This window comes from Oreochromis niloticus, linkage group LG12, assembly GCF_001858045.2.
Source record: "Oreochromis niloticus isolate F11D_XX linkage group LG12, O_niloticus_UMD_NMBU, whole genome shotgun sequence".
In the NCBI taxonomy this organism is placed as follows: Eukaryota; Metazoa; Chordata; class Actinopteri; order Cichliformes; family Cichlidae; genus Oreochromis; species Oreochromis niloticus.
Window position 1 is genome coordinate 36,417,794 of NC_031977.2, and position 13,788 is coordinate 36,431,581.

The 13,788-nt window shown below is 39.5% G+C and overlaps 1 protein-coding gene across 3 annotated transcripts; it reads right to left on the reverse strand.

The window, feature by feature from the left end:
- Positions 1-116: 116 nt before the first annotated feature.
- On the reverse strand, positions 117-9,604 carry LOC100696240 (GTPase IMAP family member 5). Of its 3 annotated transcripts, none has more exons than XM_019365433.2 (5): positions 9,311-9,604; positions 5,750-5,785; positions 2,775-3,401; positions 583-678; positions 117-259 (listed from the first exon to the last, which is right to left on the reverse strand). In XM_019365433.2, exons 1-4 carry the CDS (start codon positions 9,429-9,431, stop codon positions 650-652), a joined length of 813 nt encoding a protein of 270 aa, XP_019220978.1. In that variant the 5' UTR covers positions 9,432-9,604; the 3' UTR covers positions 117-259; positions 583-649. The 3 variants fall into 3 exon arrangements, with proteins under 3 accessions (XP_019220978.1, XP_025752874.1, XP_019220977.1); XM_025897089.1 differs by having other exon boundaries at positions 583-777; XM_019365432.2 differs by having other exon boundaries at positions 583-2,309.
- Between the last annotated feature and the right edge of the window lie 4,184 nt (positions 9,605-13,788).

Consider the following 13,788-nt stretch of genomic DNA (forward strand, 5'->3'; position numbering starts at 1 on the left):
AGCAGAACATTAGGTCCAGGAGGACAGAGACTCAGACAACTCTTCACTGTTTTTCTCATGTTCTCCACAGGCAGAGTGAACAGGTTTGGAGTTTTCACCACTGTTAATGGCTTTCCTCTCCACTCACTACAGCAGGCCACACAGTGCATTATTGGTGACTGTTTTTGGCAGTGAAAACCTTGGTACCCATTGATCAGGTTACCAAGTTTGATCTTCTTTTCCTCACTTTTCCCCAACAGTACAATCCTGTATGATGACACTGTGAAAGAACAGAGAGAAGAACAATATCACAAACACAAGTTAACCTGAAACCCCAACCCTTGCCTCATGTTAGGAGATTTCTTCAGTCCTCTGGGTGCACGGATGGTTTCTAGTGTTTTTCAGCATTTGACCATTGGTCATCTGTCCTATTCACAGTTAAAGATTGAATATCAACCCAATCAGCAAATTGTGCCAATATACAACTGTATGCGAGAATACAGTTTTCTAAGTTCAAAGCAGTGAGTGTGAAGATTAATCCATTAATCCATTCAAGTACAATGTAAGTAATTTTTAACTAGTGCATAACTTCAGGGGCGGTACCTCTAGATTGGCTGACTGGGTTGTTGGTTCCCATCTTCAAGAAAGGGGACTAGAGAGTGTGCTCCAACTATAGCGGGATCACACCCCGTGTCACGTCTGCCAGAGCAGAGGTGGAGTGAGGTGGATGCAGACCCAAAAGCAGGCACACGGAGATGAGGGTGGAGATTAACAAAAGATGAGCCTTTGGCCTGTTGGCTGCAATAACGCCACGAACAAAAGTCAACAGGAGGAACAGAGACAAACTAGGAAAACCTAAACTGGGAGAAGCTAAACCAAAGGACATGTGGGACATAGGAGACAATACAAAAACCTCAAACTGGGAACAAGCGACCAGAGACTTGGGAACACCTGGTAAGTACCGCAGAGGAAATACAGAGGAATGACAAGCAGACGATCTGATCAGGAACAGAGGGAAAGACACACTATACATACACACAGAGGGTAATGAGGAAAACAGGAAACACGAGGGGAACACAGGTCGGACTAATCAGATGCGATGAGGCGGGGAGGAGAGCAAAACTGAAAACACTAATACAGGACACAAACTGTCAAAGTAAAACAGGAAATACACAAATATAGAGACAAAGATGACTAGTTAACACAAAGTAGACACAGTAACAAAACCTAAAGACTAGAAATCACCAAAACACTAAAGAATAACTAAAAGAACTAGAAATACAAAAACTAAACCATGAAAATCCACAAAATTGCAGAATGCAAATACACAAACACAAAACACTGGGTTACAAGACCCAAGACTATGAGACTCCTCAGCCAACCCGGGAAAGTTTATACCAGGGTGTTGGAAAGGAGAGTTCATCTATTAGTGGAACTCTGGATACAGAAAGAATAATGCGATTTTTGTCTCATTCACAGAACACTGGACCAGCTACTGGACCATTGCCATTTGATCCTTATACAGTTGTTGCAAGATCTTGGTCTGTATAGCCGGCAATAAGTTGAACTTATTTCCGGTGGGTGTTGGACTCCACCAAGGCTCCCCTTTGTCACAGATTCTATTCATTTTTATGGACAAAATTTCTAGGAATAGCCAAGTGGAGGAAGGCTTCCACTTGGCGGTCTCAAAATTTTATCTCTACTTTTCACATATAATGTAGTTCTGTTGGTTTCATCAGTTGACGGTCTCCAGCTTGCACTGGAACAGTTCACAGCCAAGTATGAAGCAGCAACACCTCCACATTTGAGGCCATGGTCCTCAGTGGGAAAGAGTGGAGTGCCCATTCCGGACCAGGGACATGGTCCTGCCCCAAGTGGAGTCATTTAAGTATCTTGGGGTTTTGTTCATGAGTGAGGGAAGACAGGACCAAGAGATCAACAGACTGGTGCTGTGGCTACAGTGATGCGGACACTGAAACGATTGTCATGGTGAAGAGAGAGATTAGCGTAAAACGTCGCTCTCAATTTACCAGTTGATCTACATCCCCCACTTTTGGTCATTACATAATGACCGAAAGAACAAGATTGTGAATCCCCATCCTTCACATTGAACAGAGCCAGTTGAGGTGGTTCAGGAAACTGACAAAGATGTCTCCTGGGCGATGTGTTCCAGGCATGTCCCACTGGAAGAGGCCCCTGGGCAGACCCAGGACACATTGGAGAGATTATATCTCTTGGCTGGCCTGGGTACACCTGGGTGTTCCCCCTGGACAAACTGGAAGAGGCGGCTGGGGAGAGGGAGGTCTGGGCTTCTCTGCTTAGACCTGCATCTTTGCCCCGGATAAGCAGAAGAAAATAGATGGATGGAATTTCAAACAAAATCCACTGAAATGACGTTTAATTAATTACACCGTTAGTTGCAGGTTGTATTATAAATTGTTACCAAATATGTTAACTTTTTAAACTGTTTACTCATAATGTAAGTTTTATTACCAAGTTTAGTTTTAGGAAAAAAATGACATTACACAAAACAAAACATTTTAGTTGTTTAAAAGTAAAATTATTTCACTGAAGGTTTTAGCTGTGAAGAATTGTGGGATGTTTGAATTAATCACTGAGAAATTTAATATCAAATTTCAAATACATGATTAATCCCAGATCATTTTATTTGCTGTCAGGAAAAAAAAATCAGAGCGAGATTAAAGGAGGGATTTGATGTGATTATTGTGAAAATATAAATATTTTTGGATGTATAAGCTGGTCAGAGCCTATACATACAAACCTTCTCCACTTACCCACATTATCAGTGATTGGAGTCTTTGCGTCCTTTTGTTTTGGGTTTTGCTCTCCTGCTATTGTTTGTGTTGTGTCCTCAAAAGCTTCATAGCTGACATGCTCTCCATTGTTGTCCTTTGTAATTTCACCCAAATGTGTTAACAGCTCTGGAAGTTCAACGTTGCTCCTCTTCAAGTATCTGCATTTACATTTTTTGATCATTTCATTTAATGCTGGACTTTTCATGAAGTCTTCCCCACAACCTGAGCTATCCTCTCTGGGTGCTGAGATCAGTATCAGTGAATGATCAAATGATCGATCACTGTAACCTTGAAGGACTCTGCAGAGTCTCAGTTTGTGCTCTTCTGTAAAGTTTTCAGGCTGTACAAGCAGCAGGAACACATGAGGTCCAGGAGCAGAGTGTTTTGCACAGTCTTTTATAAACTCTGTCAGATCATTTTGGGAGGTGTCGAGAGGAGGCAGGTAGGGGGTGTTGATGACAACTAATTTTTTGTCCTCCAGTGTCCCACCAGTTCTCACACAGCCTTTAGGTTTATTATTAAAGACATTATTTCCCAGTAAGAGATTCCCCACTGAACTCTTCTCAGTCCAGCTGCTCCCCAGCAGAATAATCCTCAGCTCAGACACTGTGGAAAAACAGAATAGAAAAGCAAAAAGAGACAAGTCCAAATCCAGAGTTCGTTTAATTCTAAGATACTGCACCAACAGAATATTGTAAGCCCAGATATTCTAACACAGGCTGACACAGCTCAGTCTGACTCACTGTTTTGTGGCAGGAAATCAAAGGTGCAGAAAAACACAACTAATCGACTGACTGACACGTAATCTATAGACATATATGCTAAATATACCAGTTTATTAGGTATATTTAGCTGTAATTCATGACATTAATTCAACTATAACATTTAAAAGGGAGTTCATATTTAATTAAACTAAATGATGATGTTTACACAGCTTATGTCACGGCTGACGAGGAAAGCCTGTGGCATACGCAGAAACTCAAGAAACTCTAAACTGGGAAAACTAATGAAACTGAACTGAAACCTGAGTATATAGGAAGACTTCAGAGGGAGATTTTGGGGAGAAACACAGACAAACCAAAAACAAGCAGGAGAAAACACAGGGCTTATAGACACACAGGAGCAATCATGGAATGGGAGACAGGAGGGGAACACAGCTGGGAGAAATCAGAGATGACAAGACAAGGAAGCAAAGCAGAATACACCAACATGAGACACAGACCTTCAAAGTAAAACAGGAAGTACACAGAGACAGCCTGGAGGGAGAAAAAGAACATGGAGGAGCACGTGACAGGATGAGGAAACACAGAACACAAGGAGTGGGAACATGGCACCAGATCTCAAATCACAATATAAACACAGACACACAGAGGGCAACTACACGAGGGAACCTATTAAATATTCAGAGAACTAAACAGAGAATACAGGAAACCTAAACTAGAACACTGAGCACTATGGAATAAACTAAGATTAACAAAGAGAACCTTAAACATCAATCACAATACAAAATCACAAAGATACAACACAAAATGCTGGATTGAGAGACCCGGGATCCTGAGAGTTTACCTGTTAAAATACTTCCAAGAACAACTTTAAAGCAGTTAGGGTTACGGACAGTTTGTTGATGTTATCTCTGTGGTTTACCAACTTGGTTGTGTGGTTGATTTGATGGTGCAGAGAAGAGTAAAGCTGGTGTGTAGGTTATCCTGGGGTCCGTTCTTCGTACCTCGCTAAGTAAGTTAGCCGGATTTGATTGTTGACGATTTCGCGTGATCTTGGATCGTTCGGTTCTCCGAAGCTCATCTGGGACTTGCTGTCATAGCAACAGATCCGTAAGCGTAAACCTGCTCGGGAGCAGGTTTACTTTATGTAAACAGGATTAGATCGCGGCCACTCAGGTATGTCCGCTGCAGTTATACGAAAGCAACAGCGATATTTCTCCACTGTTTCTCCATAAATAAATATTATCAATGTAACTAAAGATAATGCAGTATTTGATTCTTTTATTGATTCCATACAGATACATACAGATCATTTCCTAAAAAAGGGAAATGTACTATTAATCATTCTATGTCATGTATTTGATTATTTCAGATGTAATTCATATTTTAGAGTAGTAATAGTAAATTACTTCGTGTAATCAAGATGAGAGATCACGGCTATAAAAGCGAAGGTGGATTTGGGAAGTCTGTCGCAGCCATGTCCTGTCCGTTTGTACGCGAGCAAGGAAGGTGCAAGATTGATAAGGAGAGTTTTCAGAATTCAGCGTATATTGCGGGATAGACAGGATCCTTTAGCTCAGCGCGACGGTGTGCTCATAGAGAGATATTTACTTGTTCCCCATGTTCTAGTGGGTCCTGTTGTGGCTCTAATGTGAAAGAGGATATGATGTAATATATAATATAATGTGGTATAATATAATATCACATGATATAATGTAATATCATGAATTACTTATGAGTTTAATTTGTCAGCAACTTTCTGCCAGCCCTCTCTCCTTGCTTTTGCAGCCTTTGCAGTGTTCCCCTGCGTTTTAATTAAACTCTGAAACTCCTGAAATCCCTCAATCAAGAGTTCTTGGTCTGCTGCCGTAAAATACTGAGCGCGCTCCTTCGACATCTTCGCCGACCAATCACAGGGTTGCCGATCAATGTTTCTACTATCGATGCGTAGCCCCTTTTAAGCCACCCAGTGATCTCAGATTACTTCAGCCAGCTATACTAATCGTCAACAACAGGTGTGTTCGGAGAACCGGATTAGCGAGCTCAAAGTTAGCGCGATGATTTGATCTTGGATGTAGTAAGCGAGGTACGAAGAATGGACCCCTTCTCTGTTTGCTCTATCTTGACACTAATGCTGAATATATTTTATTTAGTTGTTGATTTCTTCCTACAAGATTGTGTTTTATTATATTGCAAAGTCTCAGTCTAGTTATAAATTCTTATTGGACTTACCAGGTGCTGCAGTCGCCATGATGGAGGAAAGAGTCACTAGAGAAACAAAAGTAATAAGATAGGATTAGAAAAAAAACAGGTAGCAGTTCATAAAGTAAGGCACTCAGCACAACGATTCCATTCAATTACAGGATAAGCTCAAGTTTAAACATTATGTCGGAGCTGGTAATGTAGTGTGGTGTAACGTGGTGGAGTAGTATTGTCTATATTAATTCATCTCCATAATGCTGTGGGAAATAAGCACTGGTTTGGGAGTAGTTTTGTGTAACACATTTGCTGTGACTGTTTTTGCAGCGGCTGTGAAGGAGTTGTGTATTTGATTGCACTGAAACTCTGGTTTACTTATAGCTCACACTACAAACACTGCTGTGATATTTTGTCTCTCTGTGCAGGTATGTCATATGGCCAAATTTAAGATGAGATATTTTTCCCTTTGCAAGTGGGACACTGAACTGCTAATCCCTTCATTTTTAAAATAATTGTACTAATAAACTATGCTTTAGAATTTTACTGGTTGTCATCTTTTGCCCACAGCTGAGACAGTTGGTCAGACCTAGAATCTCTGTGTGTGTTACAATAAGTCTTGAATTGTAAATAATTGGAAATGAAAGTTGAGCTTAAAGATAAAAGATTATTTTATGACTGTATTTGACCTCAAAGTGATCAGAGGTCCCTACAATAATACAAATTTAAACCAAGTAAGTTTGAACTATTTTAAACAAACAGTTGTGACAGTAGAACAAAATGTAGTTGATGAGTAGCATTGTTTTTTAAACCTGTTTTTGTGCAGCATGAACGAGCAGCTGATTTGCATGAAACAAAATGTCAGAGATCATTTCAGGAACAGAGGCTTAGAAAGCAGAGGGCGGCTTTAAAACAAGCTTTGAGACCTTTCAGTGCCCAACAGTCTGACACAGACGTGCTCCTCTATGGAAGCTCGCTCAGAGGCTCAACAGTGACTGATGATGTTTCAGTTTAGGAAACACCTGCAGAATTCCATACAAACATATTTTCTCAATATTTAACACTATAAAAGCAGTATATAAGACTAATGGAGCAACTGTTATCTATTAACAAGCTACATCAAGTCTTTGCAAAGATCAGAGGTCGTGGCTGAAAGGTTAAAACAGGGGATTAGATGTGGAAATGAGTTCCAACTGATTTATTGTAATACAGAGAAAATGTTGATTTATTCTGTTACAAAGATGATCTCTTACTGACATTTAGGTGTAGGGGGATTTAGGTGGGTTGGTGGCAGTTGTTACTTTTTTTATTTTGGTCCCTTTTTTGGGAGGAGGGAGGGGGGCAGAGGCCACAGTGGTCATTCACTACTGTATTATTTCAGGGTCTGCCTTACAGTATAAAGTGCCTTGAGACAACTGTTGTTGTGCTTTGCTGCTGTATAAATTTGGACACGCCGGCCCATGGTGTCCACATCGCGCTTGCAAAGGTTGCAGTAAGCTGCAGTACCAGCAAGGGGAGAAATTGTTATTTCAAGCCAACATGAAAGTGTTTAAACAGACATCAACACATTTGCGTGTAAATACATATTAGCCGCATAGCTTAATCGTTCCTGGTGATGATGGACTGTGGGATGTATTTCTGGGTTACAGACTTCTTGGCTTTAAATGTCTAATCTCTGCTGGTAATACAGCGTCTGCATGTGTGATATCTAGTTGGTCTGAGTCTGGCTGCAGAGGCTCTGTGAGTATTCACAGTATGTGGATGAACGTGTGTCCCTAAAACCATACGAAGTATATCAACAGTCTATCAACAGATGGAGAGCTGCAGTGATGCCTGCACAGAGATCCTGAGTGGATAAAGACGGGCAGAGCTTAGACACAAACTCAGTGCGGCTTTAACACCACAGAAGAATAGGACAGGACAGACTAAACAGAATTTTACTGCATGCAACCAATGCACATATTTTTATTCCACTGGTAATTTTTATCGAACAAACACAATAAAAAAAATAACAAAAATAAGCTGAGGGGGCTTCCTCAATTTAACAGTTTGTGCTAAGCGGAGTGAGCATTTTTTACGTCATCTTACTGTAACAAGTGCCACCTGGCAGTTTGTTGCTCTCTGCCAGGTGATCACCAGCTGTGCTGAGACCCGAATTGTTTGCAGTGTTGTTATTTTCAGACAGGTTTTACGACACATTCTGCTGATAACCCAGCTGCACATGAGATTTACCACACAAACGGCGCGAAAATAACAACACTGCAAACCGTCACACCCCGTTTAGCGACCTGCAATCGATTTACCTGTGGCACACACTGCAAACAATTCGGGGTCACACTAAAAAAAGTCCAACGACACTCATTAAAAATGGGCAATCACAAATGATCCAAACAAAATGGCAAAATCCACTCGCACCCGAGTGAATTAATCGCCTCTGGTTTTTTCCAAAAGAAGAGCGCTGACTTCACCCCACACACCACCTTTTCAAAGCTCTTCAGCCAATCACCTGGCAGAGAGCAACAAACTGCCAGGTGACACTTGTTACATTACAATGTTAAAAAAACAAAACAAAAAAAAAAACATACTGTACTTCCGTAAGGAAACGTATAGAATCGGGTGTGTCCACTGACTACACACAGGAACTCGGATAAGTTGATCTGAAATCAAGGATTTAATCATTTCTGAACTATCAGGCATCAACAGTATAACTTGCAAAGACATGTTTGTTGATGCTTAACTGATAACAAAGCAAATACACATGATGCTTAACTTTTACTTATGTGCGTCATTCTTCCTGGTTGTGCTAAAGATTTAAAATCATGCATTTATCATTACACGTTCTGATGATTTCAGCCTTAAAAATAAATGAATAAATCTACAACGAAACCGGAAACGTCTCATTTTCCCAAACAAACTGATAATCAGAGAATCGAATTCCACATTAGAAATCACGTTTTAGTTTCGGGCTGTTTTCTGTATTTCCGCCTCAAATGTTCTGATTAATTTTACAGATGTGTTTGAAGTGAAGTTTTTACCTGAGCTGAGTCTGTGAGCAGTCTCACGGATCAGGACAATGTTTCAGTCCAAGAAATTACCGAGAGAATAACAAATGTGATCAGACTCACCTAACGACGATCAGTGATCGATTATCAGTCAGTGACGTCAATACTGAAGCTTGGCGTGGTTTAATGATCAGCTGTTTACGCATCCAGAGTGTATCTGCAGTGCTTCGGTTGAATTCACCACATTAACACTAAACAGTTTTCCTGCAAAATATCCACCCGAGTGAAAGTGAAAGTATTTAAAGAGATTTAAAGGTGTGGTCCTAACTTTGCTATGGGCACACGAGCCTCAAGGCTTTTTCTTTATGTGTCTATCTATAGACCGCTGCATTTTATAGGGTAAATCTGCCTGTTCTCTGTCAGAAACCTGCCTGCAGAAAATGAACCTAAAGTATGTAATGCAAGGATGTAATCGCTTTAGAGATGGAGAAAGCATAAAGTGACAATTATGAATCACTTAATATGATAAGGAGATTCTGCAGGTCATTAATCAATGTATAAAATTAAAATAAAATAGATGCAATAGATGACTTACCTTTGTTTGAATGACGACTTGTACGCGCTGACTCCACAGATAAGGTACGAAAATATGTCAGGCTATAGCGGTTGTTCTTCAGGGTTTCTACTCCACGGCCATATTTCATACGGGTCCACATTTCCAATGCACGCTATTTTCTGCAAGTACCGCTGCTTCGCCTCTGGACGCAATCGGTCTCATCCGTTTTCTTTTGAGCTGCTTTTAAGCATGATTCTTGTAGTCGTCATTCCTGTGTTTGTTTTGATCAATGACTGTATCGTAGACCCCGAAAATTCATCACGCCACAATGCATTGCGGCGTGACGTCAACTCCAAAGCCCTATCAGCCTTTGTCAGCAGCTCTCTGACCTCGATCTGTCTGATTTTTGCTGTTGAAGACCTGATATCTCTTTCCACAGTTGTGTAGCAGTTTCTTCACAAAGTCATCAGAGTCTTCTATCTAACTCTCAATTGTTTCATTTTTTGTGAAAAAATTCCTTCAACAGCTCAGCTTCCAATGGAATACCCTCCCCAACATCAAGAAAGCGGACTCTCCACTTTCAAGTCTCATATCAAATCACATATTTTTTAAACCAGCTTTCTCACTCTGATTGTGTTTAAGCATTAATATTCAAGGAGTTTATTCTATATATTCACACTTTCATTCAATATTTTCAAGGTTCACTCTAAAAATTCAAGGCTCATTCCACACATTTGAGTTTTATTCAATATGATCAAGCACTTTTGAACTCATGAACCTCCCACCACTAGTAGGAGCTGCGATGCCAATGTTTAGGCTGTTATTTAATCAGTGACATCATTAGACGAAATCTGGCAGTAGAGAGAAAGAGCCAAATATTTTTGACCTGCTATGTTATGTATTGAATCATTTGGACTTTGTTAACTTAAGCTGTTTATATTTTTATGAAGCATCTGGAACATTTGGTTTACATGAAAGAAATATTAAATCATATTTGAAACGTTGGGCATCTTTTGTTGCTTTTGGTCATTTCATTTTATTGCATGTGTAGAGACAAAGGCCCTGCTATGACAACAAGGACCTTGACTTGGCAGATAATTATTACACTCGGTGTTTATCAGCCTTTAAAGCTCATTTTGTTTGTTGAGACTTTATGCTTCCGGCATCTGGCTCGTCCTCTCTTGGCTGACAAACACTTCTTCTTTTATAACGATAAGGGGTAGAAAGGATAATAATTTTCAATTCCCTATATAATACAACAAGAATACATGGAAAAATTAATTTCCAATGTTCTTTCTTTAAATCACTGATTCATATGAAGAACAGAATAAAGGATATTCATATTTATTTAATACTGAATATTTATAAAATTACAGCAAACATCCAAATACCTAATAAGGTTCTTCTATTGTTTAATATGCTACTGCCTGAAAATAATCTAAATAAAATATACTCCAAAAAATTAAACAGCATTTCAAAATTTTCTATAAACTGAAAAGTTACATGGCAGCAATTCATACTACATACGTCATTGACTCACAAAAGACGCAAAATGAAATGCAATCCTGAAAATAAGAATTTAAATCAAGAATTCCATTTGTAATTGTAAAATGTTCACAAACTGACCATAAAATTTATGATAATAATAATAATAATAATAATAATAATAATACATTTTATTTATAGGCAACTTTAAGACCCTCAAGGTGACCTTACAATAGTACAAAACAGTAGCAACTATACAATATAATAAAATAAAGCAAAATAAAATTTAAACATAAGATAAATGAGAAAAAAACAAGTATCAAAGTATAAAAGCTAAGCAAGATAAAAATAGACTAATTCTGAATAGATGGGATTTGAGACGCGATTTAAAAGTGGAGAGAGAGTTGTAGTCCGGAGATCTGGTAGAAGTGCATTCTAAAGTTTCATGGCATAACAGCTAAAGGCTCTGAGTCCCATGGTAGTCAGGCGAGCAGGTGGAACAGAGAAGGGAAGCTGAAGAAGAGCGGAATGTACGAGTGGGTGAGTATGTGTGGTGAAGATCGGGTAAATATGGAGGAGTGAGGTTATGAAGCACTTTGAAAGTGAGAAACAGGATCTTGAAATTGACATGGAGGTGAATTGGAAGCCAGTGGAGCTGTTTAAGAACAGCTGTTATATGTTCAGTGGATCTAGTTCTGGAAACTATACGAGGAGCTGTCTTTTGAACTAACTGCAATTTGTGGAGAAATTTATGCGGTAAACCATAGAGAAGGGAATTACAGTAATCTAAACGAGATGTGACAAGAGCATTGACAAGTATGGCAGTACTGTTTGGAGTGAGTGAAGGACAAAGGTGGTTAATATTACGAAGATGAAAATAGGAAGACTGAGTGATATTATTTATATGTGCTGTGAAGGACAGAGTGCTGTCATGGATGACACCAAGACTCTTAACCTGAGGGCCGGGTGTGACAACAGAGTTATCAATGGATAACTAAAGACTGGTTGGAACTGTAGTCAGTTTTGATCTGGTGCCTATTAAAATAAATTCTGTTTTATTGCCATTAAGTTTAAGAAAGTTCTGAGTAAACCAGAGCTTGATTTCACTTAAACATTCAGAAATGGATGTGGGTGGGAGAGTAGCTGTGGGTTTGGAGGATAGGTAAAGCTGGGTGTCATCTGCACAGCAGTGAAACTGGATGTTATATTTCCTGAAAATATTACCTAGGGGTAGGAGATGGATAATAAAAAGTAAAGGACCCAGGACAGAGCCTTGGAGTACACCGGAATTAACTGGAGTAGATACTGATCTGTGAGGGAGTAATTGAACAAACTGTGAGCGGCCAGAGAGATACGAAGTAAACCAGGCGAGTGCTGTACCATTGATGCCAATAGATGCTAATCTGTGAAAAAGGATGCGGTGGGAGATAGTATCAAAAGCTGCTGTAAGGTCAAGGAGAATGAGGATGGAGGTGAGTCCAGAGTCAGCTGCAAGCAGAAGATCATTAGTGATTTTTACTACAGCTGTTTCTGTACTGTGAAATGAACGGAAGCCAGACTGAAACTGTTCATACAAGTTATTTCCAGTGAGATGACAATGAATCTGTGCAGCCACTATCTTTTCCAGAATTTTGGCTATGAAAGGCAAATTTGAAATTGGCCTGAAATTATTTAGATCGGAGAGATCTGAACCATTCTTTTTCAGTAAAAGGGTTATTATTGCAGTTTTAAGAGAAGATGGAACAGAACCAGATATGAGAGAGGAGTGTACAATATTAGCAATCATTGAGCCAAGAAAGGTAAGTGAAAGTTTAACAAGATTAGTCGGCAGTGGATCAAGTTTACATGATGATGACTTCAACTTAGTAATTATAGAAGACAGCTGAATTATTATAGGAAGTTCAAATTTGGAGAAGATGACAGTTGAGTAGGAGAAAAAATGCAGGTAGAACAATTATCCATATCACAAGAAGAGGGCAATTGTTGATGAAGATTCTCAATCTTGGTATAAAAGATGTCCATAAATTTGTTACGGACTGCAGCAAAGTATGTATGTATGGCAAAGGTATCTAGAGGTTTAACAATATTGTGTAATGTAGAAAACTTTCCTTCAATAATAGAAGTGTAGTAAGCAGATTGAGCTTATGTATAATGTTGTATATGACTGAGGTTCATGTCCTTATGAATAGTGAGTCCTGTTTTCCTGAAGAGACATTCCAGGCGGTGTCCAGTAGCTTTAAGTTGACGAAGTTCAGATGAATACCATGGGGCAGAGCGAGAGAAGGAAACGGTTCGAGTTTTCTGGGGAGACAAGGTATCTAAGAGGTTGATAAGTCCGTTGTTATAGTGAGATACCAGGTCGTCTATGGAAGCTGAGGCATCAATGGTAGGAAAATTATTAATGCCATGGGAAAGAGCTGACAGATCAATGCCCCTAATATTTCTATAAGTAATTGAGCGGTTTTGTTTATTTTTCTACAGTGGGAGACTAACACTGAATAAAACTAATTTATGGTCTGAAAAAGCCAAAATTGTCCAGACAGGATATAAAATCTCTTGTGGATGAATTTGATGTGCTGTCCATGTGGATGTTAAAATCTCCCAGCAGTAGTATATTTGGAGATAAGACTAGAATTTCAGCAAGAAAGTTAGAAAAATCTGTTAAAAAGTCAGAGTTGGGTTTAGGTGGACAGTAAACAGCAACTAAAACTGTGGGAACTGGTCCATTAATTTGTATCATCATGGATTCAAATGAAGAATAGGCAAGAGCAGAAAGAGAAGATACCTTATACCTGCTGTTGTACAGGATCTCAAGGCCACCCCCACGTCCCGAAACACGGGGCTGGCAGGTGTAAACAAATCCAGGCAGATTGGTCAGATTGAGTTCGGGGAAATCATTTGGACGCTGCCAGGTCTCCTTCAGACATAGAAAGTCAAGTTTAGGATCATTAAGAATATCATAGACAAGAGGTCCCTTGCTGGAGAGGGATTGGACATTTAACAATCCAACGGAGACGGGATAGTGGCCGCTA